At 37.4% G+C, this 19,402-nt stretch overlaps 1 protein-coding gene and 1 long non-coding RNA gene across 2 annotated transcripts in view; both read left to right on the plus strand.

Annotated features, from left to right (window-relative positions):
- Positions 1-18,600, plus strand: part of LOC116662679 — an 80,940-nt gene extending 62,340 nt beyond the window's left edge. The window contains exon 3 of the long non-coding RNA XR_004318671.1: positions 18,465-18,600. This is a non-coding gene — a long non-coding RNA (uncharacterized LOC116662679). The remainder of the gene's footprint in view (positions 1-18,464) is intronic.
- Positions 723-1,602, plus strand: LOC102511653 (nucleophosmin-like). Its single transcript, XM_032476585.1, is given in 1 exon segment — positions 723-1,602. A coding segment is annotated over 1 exon segment (768 nt). The 5' UTR covers positions 723-817; the 3' UTR covers positions 1,586-1,602.
- Positions 18,601-19,402: the final 802 nt, after the last annotated feature.

Consider the following 19,402-nt stretch of genomic DNA (forward strand, 5'->3'; position numbering starts at 1 on the left):
GGATGAATGCAAGATACAGAATCTGTGAGTATAGAGTCAGGACCAAATTACACAGTGGGGCCAAGGCAGATCACACACCAGAAGTTTGCCATGGTTACTAAAAACACAATTTCAAGTAAACATAAAGAGTTGGGAGGATAATAAATTCACTTTGGGACATTGAACTTGAGGCACTGTTAGGCACCTAGTTAGAGATGTCTCAGTAAAGAGTAAGAGGTTCTAGATCGAGACAGGGCATGAAATACGGGACTGGACATTTTTGTACTCATTGGCTTTATTTAAGATCTGCCTCTTTCTATACGGAAGAAGAAAAAAAGGAACTAGTCTTGTCAGCTCCATTTCAGTGCCTTTACACTTAATATGTTGTCTCACTGAATTGTGACAATAACCCAGCAATATATATTATTAACCACATTTTCAGTGAAAACATTACTCAGTGGCAGAAGTAGGATCTGTCTGGTTCCAAAACTCTTTCTAAGACAACTCACTACCTCTGAAAGGATGTGAAACAGTTGGTTACTAAGAAATGTTTTAGATCATCTGTTAAAAAGGTAAAATGACAGCAACTGAAGATGCCAAGAGGAAAACTGTAGATAGAAAAAGACTAAGGGTTAAGCCAAGAATCTTGGGAGAAGACCTACAGAAGTAGGGATGTGTTATAAGCAGGAAGGGGTGGCAGCACCTTGATGTACTATAGAGAGGTTAAAAAAGATGAAAACTGTCCTGGTGTGATTCCGTCCTGCGCGGCTGTTCTCCGGAACAGTGGTGGTTTATCTCCATCCGTCTTCTCTCCCACCTAAGTGCGTGCCACCAACTCATGGAATATTCGATGGACATGGACATGAGCCCCCTGAGGCCTCAGAACTATCTTTTTGGTTGTGAACTAAAGGCCGACAAAGATTATCACTTTAAGGTGGATAATGATGAAAATGAGCACCAATTATCTTTAAGAACGGTCAGTTTAGGGGCTGGTGCAAAGGATGAATTGCACATTGTTGAAGCAGAGGCAATGAATTACGAAGGCAGTCCAATTAAAGTGACACTGGCGACTTTAAAAATGTCTGTACAGCCAACAGTTTCTCTTGGGGGCTTTGAAATAACACCACCTGTGGTCTTACGGTTGAAGTGTGGTTCAGGGCCTGTGCATATTAGTGGACAGCACTTAGTAGCTGTGGAGGAAGATGCAGAGTCAGAAGATGAAGAAGAGGAGGATGTGAAACTCCTAAGTATATCTGGAAAGCGTTCTGCCCCTGGAAGTGGTAGCAAGGTTCCACAGAAAAAAGTAAAACTTGCTGCTGATGAAGATGAAGATGAAGATGATGATGATGATGATGATGATGATGATGATTTTGATGATGAGGAAGCTGAAGAAAAAGCTCAAGTAAAGAAATCTATATGAGATACTCCAGCCAAAAATGCACAAAAATCAAACCAGAATGGAAAAGACTCAAAACCATCAACACCAAGATCAAAAGGTCAAGAATCCTTCAAAAAACAGGAAAAAACTCCTAAAACACCAAAAGGACCTAGTTCTATAGAAGACATTAAAGCAAAAATGCAAGCAAGTGTAGAAAAAGCACATTGAACAATCCTGGGCACTACTGGTAAATTAAGCCCAAAGATGGGGAGAGAGGAAAGGGAGAGAAATATAGTCCATACTGAGTATCATCAACAATCCAGACTGAAGTCTTCTATTTTAATATCAATCCCCTTTCCTGATTTGCCACCTACCCACACCCCCTTCCAGGCTGGAAGCAATCTCTTGATCTCTCTCCTAAAGCACTTTCTTTTGACTGCTGGGATTCAGTGAACCTTACACTTTGCTTTTTATTACTTGTGCATCTGCCTCACCTCTTTGACAATGTTTTAATCACCTTTGTATCTCCCTAGTTGGCTCAATAAATCTTTGAATCAAAAAAAAAAAAGATGAAAACTAAGAAATGGGCATTATATTTGCTCTATAAAGATTTATCAATGACTTTTGGGAGGGAAGTTTGCTTATAATATAACCCAGACTGCAAACAGCATGATAAAATGGGAGGGGAAAAAGTAGATTTCGCTCTGTGTAATATTCCTCCAAAATGTTTAACAACACTAAAGAGAAAAAAGAGCCGTATCTTTCAAGGGAGTAACAGGGTGAACGAAAGGAATATTGGTTGTTTGTTCTTGGTGTTTGTTTTATCAAAAGGAGGCCTTAGCATGTTTTCATTCAGAAAGGAAAAGCAGCAGAGAAAGAGAGCTCAAAAATCAGAGGGTAACTGAAAGAGCAAGATCCGAGAACACCATCAAGAACTAGGTTTAGATATGACAGTAGTGAGTCAGTCTCTCAGAGCAGGAGCAAGTCTTCCTCTGAAAACAAGGAACAAGGAGCACTGAAGGTACAGAGTAAGGGTGACCTCATGAGCAGGGAAGCCATCAAGGTACACAAGAGTTGTCGTCTCTGACCAAGGGAAACAGAGGGCAAGGCCATAACTTAATGTAACCTTTCTGTCCCAGTGATAGATAAAACAGAAACAGATAAAATAAGTAAATCACCTAGATTCAAAAAAAAATATTAACAAGTCCACAAACTAGAAGCACAGCATTGAGCAGGGCTGACAGTGCAGGTCTGATGGTGTTCAAATCCAAAATCAGACATTGATGGTAGTGTTCAGCACCTATGAATTACTGGGAACTTAAAGTTTTCCATGTAACAAAATAAGGCTTATTCCTTAAAATCAGGGGCTTTGATGGGGCTCACCTGAAAAGGCAAAGGAAGTGCCCTGTCTGGAGTTGCAACTAAGGAGATGGGAGGACCTAGGCCAAGACTCAGGAATTACTGGTTGGGTGACAGCATCTTTGATAGTTTCAATGTCACCACAGAAGAGGAATCCTAAAACACCGCCTGTTTCTATAATAGGAACCCCACAGGATCTGAAGGAGTGATTATAAATCTAATGGATATAGGGAGGAATATTTAACAGGGAGAGAGACAGCTCATTCAAAATAGAATGCAACAAAAGCAAAAACAGACAAGTGAGACCATAGCAAACTAAAAAGCTTCTGCTCTGCAAAGGGAACAACAGAGTGAAAGACAACCAATGGAGTAGGAGAGAATATTTCTAAACCACGCATTTGAGCAAAAAAAAAAAAAAAAAAAAAAAAAAGAAAGAGACAAACCAAATAACTCAATTTAAAAATGGGCAAAGAACTTAGACATTTCTTGAAAGAAAGCATGCAGATCGGTAACAGATATATTAAAAATGCTCAGCATTACTAATCATCAGTGAAATGCACAATGAGGTATTATCTCATACTTGTTACAATGTCCATTATCAAAAAAAAAGGAAAATTTTGACAAGAATATGAAGAAATTAGAATACTTGTACATTGTTAATGATAATGTACAATTGTGCAGCTGCTATGGAAAACAGCATGAAGTTTCCTCAAAAAATTAAGAATAGAATGACTGTATATTCCAGCAATCTCACTTTGGGGTTTTTATCCAAAAAAGTTGAAATCTGAATCTCAAAAAGATATCTGCGCTCATATTCATTATAGTATTATTCACAAAAGCCAAGATGTGGAAACCACCTAAATGTCCATTGACTGACTAATAGATAAAGAAAATGTGATCTACACAGACAATGAAATATCATTCAGCCATAAAAAATGAAAGAAATCTTGCCTTACGTTGACAAAATGGCTGAATCTTGAGAATAGTATGCTAAGTGAAATAGGCCAGTTACAGAAAGACAAATACTGCATAATTCCATTTATATAAGTTATCTAAAATAGTCAAACTGACAGAAGCGGGAAGTGGAATGTGATTTCCAGGGGCTAAGGGAAGGGGGAATTGGAGAATTGCTGTTCAAGGGGTATAAAGTTTCAGTTATGCAAGGTGAATAAGTTCTATAGATGTGCTGTACAACATTGTGCTAACAGTTAACAATACTGCCTGTACACTTAAAAAAATGTTGAGGGTAGATCTCTGGGTATCTGTTCCTATCATAATAAAAAAAAGTGGACTGCAATATTTAGAATTGAACAACAATCAAATAGTACATATTAATACTTGGTAGATGCAGCTAATATGGAACCTAGAAGTAAATTTATAGTCTTAAGTGCATTGATGAAAGAATATAGTTCTCGTTAAGAATGGTTAATGGTAAAATTCTCATTATTTTCAGATAATCTCATTTGCTCTGTAAAACAACCAAGAAAATAAATTTACAACATTTAGAACTTACAGAATGCATCAAGATGGGTAGATATTGGAACAATGCACACACAAAAAAGTCAATAACTTTCTTGTAATTCAGTAATAGTTTATTAGAAAATGCAATAGAAAAATAATTACATTCACCATGTCAACAACAACAACAACAAACATTAAATGTAGCAAACCAAAAAGACCTCAAGAGAAAAAAACATGTAAAACTTAACTGAAGTCCTTAAAATAAGAACTAGGGGGAAAAAGGAACAATAAACCGTGTTCCAGGATGGGAAGATTAAATATTGTAAACGTATTAATGTTACTAAAGAGACTCATCTCTAACCTCAAAGTATTTATATTAAAATCCCAAAGGATTTATTTAAAAAGTTGAAAAAAAAAAAAGAAAGAAAAAAATAAAGAAAACCACAAACTAAACTATAGATCTTTAGCTACATATAAATGTATGTGGGCATGTTAAAAACAAAAATAGTAAAGGTTGTAAACTAAATGAGCAATAGTGGTTACTTCTGAGATTACTGGATGGGAGAGAAAGTGAAGAAATTTAAATTTATCTAGTCTTTTATATAAGAGTATTTCTATAGTATTTGTACAATTAAAGTTGTAATTATTTTAATTTTAAAAATAATAAAATGTTGCCAACATTCTTGTGCTAGGAAGAAGAGAAGAGTGACTCCCTACCCAACTCCCCCCAGCCAAAAATGTGCATGTCCTAATCCTGGAAACTTGTGAATGTCACCTAACCCATCAAAAGGGGTTTTGTAGGTGTGATTAAATTGAGGGTTTTTAGATGGAGATATTATTCTGGATTTTCCAAGTGGGCTCATTGTAATCACATGGATCCTTAAAGGTGAAAGAGACGGATGCTACACTGTGTATTTTGAAGATGGAGGAGGGGGCCATGACTTGAGAAATCAGGAAGCCCCAGAAGATTGGACAGTCAAGGGAACAGGTTCTCCCCTAGAGCCTTCAGAAGGAACAGCAGCCCAGCCTACAGGCTTGATTTTAGCCAAGTGACTTCTGCCTTCTAGAATTGTCAAATAATAAATTTGTGTCATTTTAAGCCACAAAATTTGTGGTAATTTGTCACAGCAGTGATAGGAAACTAGTATAACTCTATAGCTGCTGAGTTGCTTCTGAACTTTGCAATAGATCGGTAGTTTTATGGCAGATTTTGTACTATAAATGCCAGTATCACCTGAGAATTTATTCCCAGGTGTTGCTATAGAATAGATAGTGTAAAAAAACAAAAATTGTAAGCCCCAACCATTTTTATTCCATTTGGGTTAAAATTGTGTGTAAAACCATATGCTCCAAGCCACAGCAGTATTTAGTGAACAATTTGGGGAAACTTACATAATTTATCAGTGCAAAACACTGGTCTAGTCGTTAACCTATTTTGTAAATGTGAAACCAAAGGTTGGTAACTCTTTAAATGAACTACCGTAAGAGTGTAAAGGTTAAAGTTCATTAGCCACTTGGAAAGAAGGTCCTGTTCAAGTTAGATCTAAACATAGTCTATATTTTGTCACCAAAGGGACCACAAATTCAGTCTTTAGTCTATTTGCTGAGAAGGATAACAAGCTTTCCTGTATTTTCTGCTTTTTTTTTAACAGAAGGTTAATTTTGTCTACTGTGAAAAGTAACCTTAAACTCAGACCTTATGTTATCCTTTGAGGCATGAAATTATATTAATGCACTTTGTTTTTATAGGAAATTGTGTTTGTTTTTATATGTTTCTAGTAGGAAACTGAGTTAGGTGATCTAAGCTTTAATAGACTCTCCAGCACCATGATGATTATTTCACTACATCTTCACTAGTTTTATTCTGTGAATCTACCAGTATATAAGCAACACAAACTCATTGTGTCATTTTTTTTACAGATCCTTAAAAAAAACACACACGAAATTTTGTGACACATTGATTCAAGCAAATTTTTTTTTGAAAAAAATAGTCTTTTTCTCTAACAATAGTCAACACCTTTTAAAAAAATTTTTTTATTGAAGTATAGACTGTTTACACTGTTGTATTAATTTTTGGTGTAAAGCATAGTAATTCATATATATATATATATAATGAAATATATATATAATGAAAAAGAATATTCATTATAGGCCATTACAAGTTATTGAGTATAGTTTCCTGTGCTATACTCTAGGACCTTGTTGTTCATCTATTTTATATATAGCAGCTGTATCTATAAACTCCAAACTCCCAATTTACCCCTCACCACCCCATTTATTTAAAAAAATGTTTAAAGACACAAATAAACCTATTTACAAAACAGAGACAGACTCACAGACATAGAAAACAAACTTATGGTTACCAGGGGGGAAAGGGGGTGGGGAGCACCTGTTTATTTATTTATGCATAAATTGTATTGACAGCCTACTTATTGTATGGCCCTGAGAGAGGAAAAACTGGGATAACTCTCACTGAAGTCAGGAGTGACCCCAGCCCAAAGCAAAGAAAACGGGTGTATGCTAAAAATTTTAGAGATAAAACATTCAGTTTGTTTATTGCTCTGTATATCTGTAGCTCTTGCATATACTTATTAAAAATATGCTAGATATTTTTAATACGTTTGAATAAAGCAGATGTTTGGCTAAATACCATTTTTGACCTTCCCTTTATGATAACTAATGAACAAATAAATGCTTCAGAAATGCTGGAATCCAAACTATAAAATGAAAAAGGCTTCAAAAAATTGGAATGAAAAATTGACTTCAACTTTAACAAAAAAATAATCACTTAGAAGGTTATACATTCACATATTGTACTCATTCTTTTTTTTATAGCCAAACAGTTCACACACAGGCTTAACATACACATACAAATCATACAAGTGCTATTTCTCCCCCTTCTTCTTTGCTTTAAATCACATTTTCTGTGGCACTTCTCAGCCTTTAAAAAAAAATTCTCCTGGAAGGTCCACATTTCCCTCCCTAAGAATGTAGCAAGTCAGATTCCTAGGAGCTAGAAAGAGAAGTCTCAGTTAAGAAAAGTGATTTGCTGACAAATTAATACAGTATCAGAATTCCTCACAAATTGCTGTGGGTTTTGCCCCAGACCATCAGCCATCAGAGGACCACTTCATGCTGCCTTTCTTTGCTGTGAACTGTAGCACGGTCTCTCTGGAACCCCTTGTATCTATGAGCAGGAACACGGCCGCCAGGAGGAAGAACAACCAGTACAAGGGCCAAGATTCAGAATTCTAATTTCAACTCTGTTCCTATCTCTTCATATGAGCAGATCACCAGTACTTATTGCCCAGTCACATTTAGTTCCTATCTAATTAATCCTACTTATGTCTAAAATTAACACAAGTGGCGGATGTGAGTCTACGGATCAAAGACATAGGTAATCCGTATTCTAGGCCTCATTCCTATGACACCAAATTCCTGTTGCTTATTTCATCAGCAAGGTCAGATGCTACACATGCAGAACAGGAAAAGCACAGTACTCTTCACTTATGGAAATGGTTCTGAAAATGTTAGTCCTTGTATGGGGTATAGAAATTAGAGACCAATAAATATTTTTAGATTTTTGAGTTTCAAATAATTTCAACTGAGAATAGAATAGATAATAATTTGACAGCATTCTGAGGTCCTTATTTTCCTAATATCTACCCAGATGCCAATAAGGGTGCGTGCAAATCCCAATCTAAACAAGACTAATGCTAAATATTGTCATGAACTGAAACTCTCCAAACTGTGAGATACTGTGGTACCTGACCAATATGTAGTCACTTATCCGTACAGTTCTTTACTCTGAATCTGGGAAATTCTGCAACTAATTCTTACTTACTAATTTCTTGTTTTGGTTTAGTAAGATTGTTACTAAGGGCTTCTTGTTAACTTATGTTTTCTAAGTCTGTGCTGTGTTTTCTTTTTTTACACAATCAGCATCTTCCTCTATTACTAGTAAGCTAAGCTTCTGAATTTTAATTATATTTGTCCTAGTCTTACCCTGTTAACCATGTGGCTATATACAAATTATCAAATTGGCCATTAGAACAATAAATCTTACCCTTTTGAAAGTTACAAACCCTGTGAGAATCTGATAAAAAACAAAGACCCTAGTCCTAGGAAAATACACACACACACACACACACACACACACACACACACACACACACACACTTCTGCACTTATTGTAGCCATATAACAGAAGAGTTTAGAGCTTAGGCTTTGGAGATTTGAAGTTCATGCTCCATCCCTCACAAGCTGTAATGTCATCATTTACTAAATCAGAAAATTAAACTTATAAAAATCTCTATGGGGCCATGCATTGGTTAAGTTTTTTATAAATAAGATCTTTTGCATTACATTTTGCCCTCAGACACAGTATGTTTTAGAGTAAAAAAATTCTTATAAATAAGACCTGATCCTGTAGTGAGGTAGGAGGGAGTAGTGTTTTTACATGTAAGCTGGTTGTGAATGTTTTTACTGAATAATTTCTTCATTATTTTTCTACAATTCTAGTGTACTTTCTTCTATATAATTCTAGCCAAAATTTTAGAAACACCTATCAATCTAATCTCTAGACACTGATTATCTCTAATGAGGGATGGAATTATCTGATGTCTAATTGAATGCAGTCCCTGAACATTATGAAGATTGTTATCCATCCTTGGCTGGGGAAGTTAGCAATATGTCACCTTCTGCGTGACGTATTAATTATGTTTTTCAGATATGTTTATGTGCCTTCCTGTTTTCCTTCCTACACAGATTTCACCTTCTTTACACTGAACTTACAAATGAAACCATACCATTTAAATAAGAATGTCCATTGAAAATTCCTAGTGGTGTAGAAGCTTATGGAAATTTGACACATGTTTGCCATAGAGTTTTCTTTATTTTGCTGCTGGACTTTCCTTCGTTCTTTGTCTGTATCTGTACATATACAGCTTTGAAATTTAGTATGTTAAAGTATGGACAAATATGAACTTTTAGTAATTCTCTTTTCGAAAACATAGTTTAGATCACTATAACACAAATACAGTTCTAAGAATAAACTTATAAAACAAAAAACATTCCTGAGTCTCAGTGAATGGCCAAGTTAAGGTAACTTCATTATTAAAAATGTCAGTCTTTACCCAAATCATGTTGTCTATGGCAGTGATTTTCAACCAAGTTACAACCTCAACACACCTGAGGAACACGACACATGCCCAAATCACAGCAGCACATCTCATCTGGCTCCAAAATGGGGAGAAGAGAGGAGGAAGACCGCAGTTGAGAATCACTACTCTGTAGTAAAGTGATATTTATCTCATGTTCCATATCATGTTTTAAGAAGGAACCTAAGGAACTGGCTCATCATGGAAAGAATTCCACTTTCTCATCATGCAAAAGAGGAATGAGTCAGGGTATTACCTCAATTATAATTGGCTATAATGTGGTAGGGGGATAAAAGTGTTTCTTCCTTAAAAAAAAGATCTGTGGCTTACATATCAGAAAGCTTAGATGCTTATACTTCACCTAAGAATATACCATGTCTTTATAATTATTATTAAGTAATTTATTGGAGTCAGTACAGAGGGCTCTGTTTCCAAGTTTAGAAATAATCTTACAGAATTTGGAAATAGTAAGAAACAAACACCCACTGAACTGAAGTAAGGATTAAGTCATGCACATGTAGAAGTACCTTCCCTAGGAGATGATTTGTAAACCTGTACCTGGAAAAACTAGTCTTCCAATCCCATCCACTCTCTGAAACCAGGATATAACTTAATTAGTTATTTGGTGACATGTCAGGCATGAGGAGATGATAAATGGGAACTGGAGAGAAAGAATTGATCAATTTTGGTTTTCTTTTCTCTATCCTGGCTACTGGAAAGCTCAGGCTCAAATTTACAACCCATCTCTGCCAAGCATATGGGTTTTCAAACAGATTTGTATTTTCCATGCAAACATCAAGTCCTCCCCACTCTTTTTTCCCCTTATTGGATCCTACTCTCTTGTTTAAAATGTTAAAAAAAAATTTCATCATAGTTTACTGTGTGTGTTATTACATACAATTTAAAATCACATATTAAAACTAGAAAAATTTATGCTATCTGCCTTTGTATAGTATGGAGGGTTCTGCAAAGAGCAGATATGAGTATTTCTGCAAGTTGGCTCTCCAAGTCCCTGACATTATTTACATCCCTGGAGTACCTGAGCACTCCACACTCTCAAAGCTTGATTCCAGTGGCATTAAGATCTTGCAACTACATACCTGGAGTCTATAATCCTAAGCAGCCTTTGGGCACCAATTCACTTATCTCCACGGGAGAGATTGTGCTGACCAGTACCCATGGGTATTCTGGTACTCCTGGTGTAATTTTATTTGTAAAGTTTACAGTTGGCATCCCAGTCCATTAATTGGGCTCTTCTGAGTTTGAGTCATGTGAGTCAGTCCTCTAAAACCTTCCCAGTTTATTGATCTGGTAGAATTTTGTTGCTCATCGCAGGTGATGAATGGCCCCTGAAGCCTTTGTTCTGCACCCAAAGCCTGACCCTCCCCTTGGGGGTGGGGAGCTCCCAGAGCAGCCAGGAAACCACTCTGGCCCCATTCCACTTGAAGAGAAAAAAAAATTTCATTACACTTTACATTTGCTATTAATACATTTTGAAATGCCACTGAACTTAAATGTTTCTCAGCACAAAACCTACTGCTGACCATTGTTGAGGAAAATGGTGGGTTTTACTCCAGACACTAAAAATACAAAGCAGCTATATTTAGGTATGAAATCTATCAAAGAAGCCCAATCTCTGGCATTGTCTTTTCTTTGCAAAAATCTTATTTATTTTGAAACCTTCTTGAATAATCAGTCAGATGCCTTTGAGTAGGAGGTTTGTCTATTTATTTATTCCTTCATCTAACAAGCATTTATTGAGCACCTGCTATGTGTTAAGTGCTGTGGTTGGTGTTAGTTCCTGCCTTATGCAACAAAAAGTCTAGTGAGGAATATAGATATACGTAAATAAACGTTGTTCTCATATATTTTGATAAAAGACATGAGAAAAAATAACTAGATGCTAAAGTAGAAGATAACAAGGGAGAGGACTGGTGATAGGCATTAGAGCCATAGCACACCCTCCTCCCCCCCCCCCCCCCCCCGCCAAGAGATGCCTTTTAACTGGGTGAACATATGTGCCTATTTGATTGGGACAGTCCCAGTTAATGCCAGTTGTCCCAGCATAATTATTAATAGAGCCTCTTTTCCCACTAAAAGTATCCTGGTTAAGATAATAAATTATATGGTCACACTAATTTTAAACAAAGTGGAAACTTGGTAAACTGCTAGGTCCTATAAGGAATAATGAATTCTAAGTACTTTGGAAAACATCCTGAGGTGAAGCTAAGCATTAGAAGCGTAATGGGCTGAGATTAACTTCGTTCCTGGCTTGATTCCAGAGGAAAATCACAGCTTCAAGCATAATGTATTTAAGGGCATGAAATCAATGTTGAGTGAAGAGAAATGAAGAAGGGACTCTTCAGTAAATAAAACTTGAACCCTTTTCAACATTGTGAAGACAGAATTAGCAGAAAAGAAAACCCTAGGCCTTCAGCAGTATGGAAACCTAGAGTCTTTTTTTTATAGGAAAGCAGATAGCAGAATGCAGTCATAAAACACATCAACTGAAGGAACCTTTGAAATCAGCTCATACAGATCCCCCATCTTAGAGAAAATGATAACGTAGGACATACATGTGAATGGTACACTTGGAGGCTGAGAAGCACTGTATCATATAACACAAAAAAGAACACAGTGGACATAGGCCATCTGTGTTATCGTCACACTGCCTCGGGTTTATCACTTACTTTCTCTGCATCTCAGTTTCTTCAAGTGGAATCCCAGAGTCAAAGCTCCCTTCCTGCTATCTCCCCAGATTGTGAAGATTAAATAAAATCAGAAAAGCTATAAAGGGCTTGGCAGATGTAGTTGTTGGTAGTACATTCATTACCCTAGCCCATGTTCTAAGCAAAAAGGTCTAATGTTACCATGAAGTTACAGCAAGAAGTTTCCATGCCCTTTCAAGTTGAAAAAAGATCCTGTTTTGGGTTTTATAGCTCCTCATATCCTCCCTTCTCTCATCCCTCAAAATTCACCAAATCAAAGACAAATGAAACATGGTAATTAAGCAATTGACCAAAAAAACAGAGCTTTACACACACTCTGGTTTGGGCTGAGGAGCCATATCTATGAAAGATAATATGTACTGTGGTTACTGAAATGTCTTCCCTTCTAGGTTTGGATTACTACGAACCTAAACAGGTTCAGCAACTAGTTGTTCTGAAACAACTAAACACACTTGAAACAGGGAATATAAAGCTGAGTGTGAAATCTGAGCTTTTCAAATGAGCATAGTTATACGGAATAAATCATTCACCGTGAGACTGTGCATGGTAGCACTAAAATGGTAAGAACCAGAGTCTTGAAAAGTTCCCCTGCACACATGGGCCAGTGGTTTTGTTTTCAAGCTGGACAAAGTATTCTTTTTTTTATTATTGAAGTATAGTCAGTTTACAGTGTCTCAGTTTCTGGTGTAAAGTGTAATGTTTCAGTCATACATACACATACAACATATATTCCTTTTCATGTTCTTTTTCATTATAGGTTATTACAAGATAATTGAATATAGTTCCCTGCACTATACAGAAGAAACTTGTTGTTTAGCTATTTTATATACAGTAGTTAGTATTTGCAAATCTCGAACTCCCAAATTTATCCCTTCCCAACCCCTTTCCCCTCTGGTAACCATAAGTTTATTTTCTATATCTGTGAATAAGTTTTGTAAGTAAGTTTTGTAAATAAGTTCATTTGTGTAATTTTTTTAGATTACACATACAAGTGATATCATATGGTATTTTTCTTTCTATTTCTGGCTTACTTTACTTAGAATGACAATCTCCAGATCCATCCATGTTGCTGCAAATGGCATTATTTTATTCTTTTTTATGGCTGAGTAGTATTCCATTGTATAGATACATAAATTGATCACAATTTCTTCATCCAGTCTTCTGTTGGTGGACATTTATGTTGTTTCCATGTCTTGGCAGTTGTAAATAGTGTTTCTGTGAACACTGGAGTGCATGTGTCTTTTTGAATTAGAGCTTCCTTCATATATATGCCCAGGAGTGGGAATGCTGGATCACAGGGCAAGTCTATTTTTAGTTTTAAAAGTAATCTCCATACTGTTTTTGATAATTGTGGACAAAATATTCCTGAATAAATACAAGATCTCCATTAAACCTTTATAAGGAGTTAAGTGAATCTGGTAAACATACTGAATAAGCTAGGCCACAGAGACAGAAATGTGTAAGGATAAATATGATAGAAGTTTCTCTCTTGTGCATGGAAGAATCCAACCAAGTGTTCCTGGTTGATGGGGGTTCTTCTGCACACAGGGGTTCATGGACTCCCTTCTGTGGCTCTGCCTTCCCCTTAGGCCCACCTAGCCAATGAAAAGGGAAAACGTCTGGAGAAAGTGCTTTCTTTCTAAGAAAGTTTCTTCTTAGAAAACCATGGTCCAGACACAGCACAGTATGTGCTCTGATTTGACTGTCTAGACCTTAAGCCCATGGCCACACCCAACTCCAGAAGAGTCTGGGAAGTGGGTTCTAGTTGGAAAGAAAAGAACATAAATTTTGATTAACAGCTAGTGTTCTCTGCTATAGATAAGATTTCTACTTACATAAATTCTGTACCAGGACCAACAGTGGAGTGGAAATAAGACCAAGAAGGGAAATAAACTGTGACATGATCCACCTTCCGTTTGCAGCTCTCCCTACCCTACATTGTTCCCAAAAGAATGCCCAGTTCTTTATGAAGCTGACAAAGTATGAGCTAGGTGCAGAGAGTTACTCCCCTGTGGCAAATTCTTTTTCTCCAATATTTTGCTAATCATTAAAAGGGATCCATTTAAGGCATACTGGCCTTGTGCTAGCATCAGAGAAAAGTCTTTGGCCAGAATATGGGCAGATCCATTCCCTCTAACCATACAGTACCCTGAAATCCTTGGGCTTCCTAGAATTTTTCATTTGACACCTTGGCAATGATTTGCAATGAGCATAATTTTCAACCACAGAAACCTTGAGGCACTCCAGACACTGAGACCTTTGGGCCCCAAACCAATTTAAGTGGTACTCTTACTTGTCTCATCGTTCTGGAAGGTGATCCCTGAGTTAGCCACAACCTACTTTGAAAGTGGAGAAACCATTGGGAAAGAAGAAAGTAAGGCTTGGCTGCGGGGCTTGGTGTTTAACTGAAAGGCAATATCTCAGGAAATTGTGAAACCACCCGTCATTAAGTAGATGGTGTGAAGATGGAGAATATTATCTAAAAATACAAGACTCTGGCAGAAAAAGTTACTTTTCGGCTACCATTTGTGTCTCTGATTGTCTGCCTATTTTTCTCCTTCTCAAATGGGGGAGAAATTAGATTCCTAGATTTAATCTTTCTTTAGGCTGATAATAATGAATTGATTATTTCGATCAAATTATATTTTTAATGCAAGGGGCAAGAATATTTTCCAGAGAATTTAATGTAATGATGTACCATGAACTTTATTTAGGAAGAACAAGAAGGGAAATGAAGTCTGAGGGGTTTTAAGATAGAACATGGCAGGAAATGAGGGGATGTTAATGGCTGTCCGTTTTTGTTGGAGTCACTGACATGTCAGACTTAACCGTTCCCCTACAGGGGGCATCAGAGCTGAAATAGATCTCAAATATGAAAATAATTTCTGATAAAGCTGGGCTGGGAAACGCAGCTTGGAACTCCAGCCACAGTGAGGTTGCTTAAACTATGTACATCCTGATTCAGACTGCCTTGAGCATCCACATGAAAGGTGGCTGATCTGAGAGGGAGCCCCCAGGAGTACCCTGGAAAAGTGTAGAAAGGGAAGGAGGGAAGAGATGTGGGTCTATGGAGAGGACAGGCAGACATGTGGAAGGTTGAGCGTGGTCAGTGACAGATGACCTGAGAGGCGTGCAGTCGACTGTGGAAACGAGATCAGAGGCAGAATGGATTTGGCCCTGATTTTGACAGAAATTAGAGCCTTACACACAGGCCTGGGAGAGTCCAGCTAAAGGCAGGTAGGTTAATTTTGAGTCTACGGTTAGTTGAGGAGTGTTAGTAGTAAAAGTCAACAGCAGGGAGCAATTAACCAGGAACATGATTTTCACCGAGGGCAGCAGCTTCTGGCTGGGCTGGTTTGCCCTTCCTCATGGTTAGCCATGTTAAAGAAAAATTACTTGTGACACATGTTAAAAAATGGGGAAGCAAACTTTATTCAGAGGATTTATGGCCATATGTGCAGGGACCACTGCAATGGGGTCTCGCTGTGGGACACAGAGTTTGGGTTTCACTCCGCGCACAACAAGGAAAAGTGGGGATTTACAGTTAAGGAGCAGGATGGAAAATTACTCAGGGGAAACATCAGGGGTAAGGACGGATTCTGCCTAAATTCACCTAGCGGGATTCTTGCTTGAAGGTAATCCAGGGTGATCAGTCATCGCCTCCGTGGCAGGGAGGAGATGGTGGAGGGGAGAGGAACCCAATCACAGATCTCGGGTGATCAAATATTGAAGGGCTGAGATTCTTCCTAAAATGATTTAGCAGGAGTCTTGCTAAAAGTGGACAATGCTGAGACAGACATGGAAGTCCAGAGTTAAGGCCAAGTTGAAAACCAGCTCAGAGGAGCCTGATTAGAGTTTGGTCGGGGAGACGATCTTTGTCAGTAGACACGTCTTCAGCAGTCTCGGGATGAGAGGGGGCACTGGAAATGCAGAAATTCCGTTTTCTAGCCGAGTGGAGTGTCTGCAGCTATCTCTTGGTGTGAATTTGCTTCAATTCATTTTTCAAAATATTTGAGGTTCTCAGTACATATAAAACATTACTAGGTTGAACCATATAAAACTGCTAGTTCTGAAGTTAAAAATCTGACAAAATCGGTAATTTCGTATGATTCAACTTAATACTGAAGTGAAGAATAGGTTTCTTGGGCACTTTGTATTTTCATTGTCGTGCAGTCTAGAGGCTTCAGAGTTGGGAACCCCTCAGGGTGCTCTGAAAAGACAAGAATAACCCTGATGCAATGGTCACTGAAATCTTCAGTAATCCTTTTACCATGGACAGTAGCACACTTTCTTGATGTGATTAATTCAGTGAACTCATCAGATTTTTAAGCCCTGAAACAAGAATCCAACTCTATCTGCTTCACTCTTTTAAAAAAAAAAAAATTCGGTTTATTCATTTATTTCTATTTGGAGGAGGTGCTGAGCATTGAACCTGGGGCCTCATGCATGTCAAGCATGCGCTCTACCACTTGAGCTATACCCTCCCCTCCGCCTCACTCTTAATAAAGGTCCTTGCTGTGCACTTCTCAGAGAATAGAGGCTGTCAGGTGAGAATATTTTCAAAATCCCACCCAGGGATCATATTTTTGTCTACAGCTGGATTGAGATAGGTTATCTGGATGTCCTTGGGTATACTGCTGAAGAATCAACTTGGAAACCTTCATTCTGATTATATTATATGGAGCTGCAATGCAGATGAACAGCATTTCACAGATAGATAATTTTTAGGTCATTATACCAGAGACTGACACCACTAACCCATCCTCCATACTGCCACCATGGTGATCTTACTAAAATACAAAGTTGAAATGTTATTTTTGTGATTTAAAGGCATTAAGTGCCTTGACTTGGCTCAGGAATCCCACTGCTCCCTACTTCTGTATTGTTACCAGACACGCAGCCTTTCCTTCACCATGTTCAATAGCTTTGGCTCCTGGAATTGCATGGTGCATTTATTGCTTCTGCATTTTCCACATGCTGATTCTTCAACTTGAAAGTTTTCTCACTGTCAAGACTTTTCTGATCTAAATTTTCTCTCCTCCAAGAAAAATTTGAGTAAGTTGCCCCTTCTCAGTGATCCTCTTACACATACTAATTTCTTGCTTTTATCCCACTATATCTTTAGTCTTAGTTTACTAATCTCTTTCACTCACAAGGCATTATATTAGGTGGATATAATGAATTTTGAGTAGAAACTTCATAAAATAACATGTACTCAAAATATGAGTTAAGAATGAATAGCCATCTACAAATTTACAACTTAGCTCCCTAGATCCTAAAAGTTTAAGAATATATCTAATTTTTGCATGCTTTATAATACTGAGAAAGTTCACAGTTTAATTTTTTGTTAATTATTTTTGTGCACTGAAGCAATCCTTTTAAATATTTGATAATAGCTAACAATTACTGAGCACCTATTCTGAACCAGGCATATGCTAAGTGGTATATATACCTAGCTTAATTCCTGAAACTACCCTTAGAGTTCTCATTTTAAAGATGAGAAAGCAGAATAATAGAGGTTCTCTTCAGTTTATTTGATGGATAAATACAGATATTATATATCCTGCTTATTTTAAATAGTGTTCACCTGAATTCCAACCAAAGCACTGAAGTATAATAGCTGAAACACATCACATTTTTGGATAAAAATACAAATCTCTTATAGGTAAACAAGATTATACTGTATAACACAGGGAAATATATACAAGATCTTGTGGTAGCTCACAGCGAAAAAAAAATGTGACAATGAATGTATGTATGTTCATGTATAACTGAAAAATTGTGCTCTACACTGGAATTTGACACAACATTGTAAAATGACTATTACTCAATAAAAATGTTAAAATAAATAATCAAATAAATGCAAAAGAAAAGAAAAAGAAAAAATAAATCTTGATCTTCTAGTAATTCAACTTCTGTCTACTTTTTCTACTATTTCTGTTTGCTTCAATAAGCATCTGGTGACATATCTCCTAATTCGCCAGTCCCTTTTGGAACTTCCTTTTCCTTCAGTTTTACTTAGAGTCTCCAAGCTTAGAATCATTGAGTAGCAGTGGCATCTACGGTGCTGTCCAGACATTCAAAAGGTGTATCACCGCCTGGTGGATTTTTGATTGAAGTAAAATAAGATGACATGAAAGCATTGAGAAGATGAATGGCTTGAGCTGATGGGCAGCATTTGGAAATGGGTTTTGTTTTCTTGGAGAACTGCAGTGTCATTTTTCTTCGTCTTATCCTGTCTTTGCTGATTCTGTCTAGGGGATGTCTTTTAATGTGAAAAATTGAGTAACAGCTTCATAAGAAGTAGTCTGGAGGAAATGCCTTCTGGATCCTGACTTATCCTCAGGTCACATAACCTGCTCTCTCAGAGTAATGGGCTTTTCTTCTTTATTCAATTAGGTCTCAATTATGACCCAGGAAATCAGTCTCTGGACTAAGTGGGAGTAAATAGCAGGTAAGAAACAAACAAGACACATCATGCTTTTGCCTTGGACTTCTTTGGATCAGTGATTTCTTCTTTAAGAGTTCTGGCAAGGTAAGTTCTGAGTTTTCAGAATGCTTACTTAAGCTATAAATGAGAAGCTTCTGATGTCATTTTGCTAGGACTCGAAATTGAGCACAAGTGAGGTTATAGCATGCACGTGCACACACGCACACATGCACACACACGTGCTCGCGCACACATGCCAGCCAGGGCTAAAGGAAACTAAAACAGGAAATAGTAATTCTTAAAAACCAATTAAGTCCAAGTGTTAGTAATTCTTTTGCAAGCACAAAATGGCAGTGTGCATAAAGTAAAATCACAAGATAAAAACTACATCAGGCTCCTCTTCACTCTATCGCCCCTATCCTACTTTCCCAGCACAGCGGCCAAGCTTCAGCTCCAGCTGTCCCCATGCAGACAGGGCTTCACTGGAGTCATTTGGCTGATGATTGGAGTTATGTGCGAAGCTATATAAATAGGAACATTTTCTCTTATATATTCTGATTCCTGGTCTAAGAGAATCTGTGTTTTTAAAAATCTGCACATATCTTGCAACCTATGAGTAAAAAACAGAAAGAACCCACAGCAACTTCTCCCTTCCATAGACACCTGCTGTTGCCTTTGTTGCCTTTTAGACCCCTGAGCAAGTCCAGAATTGGCAGGAGTCTGTTCTACTGAGGATTCTCAGCAGTCCCTCTCGACTTTCTGATTTGCCTTGTAAATTAAGGCAAGTGCGTAAATCAGGTTTCCCCAACATGCAGCATCTATGTTCTTGCTCATCAAAGGAGTATGAGTGTCCCCTGCATTATTGGGAGCTTGTTAGACATACAGCATCTCAGGCTACACCTACTAC

This window comes from Camelus ferus, chromosome 3 (genome assembly GCF_009834535.1).
Source record: "Camelus ferus isolate YT-003-E chromosome 3, BCGSAC_Cfer_1.0, whole genome shotgun sequence".
Classification (NCBI taxonomy): domain Eukaryota; kingdom Metazoa; phylum Chordata; class Mammalia; order Artiodactyla; family Camelidae; genus Camelus; species Camelus ferus.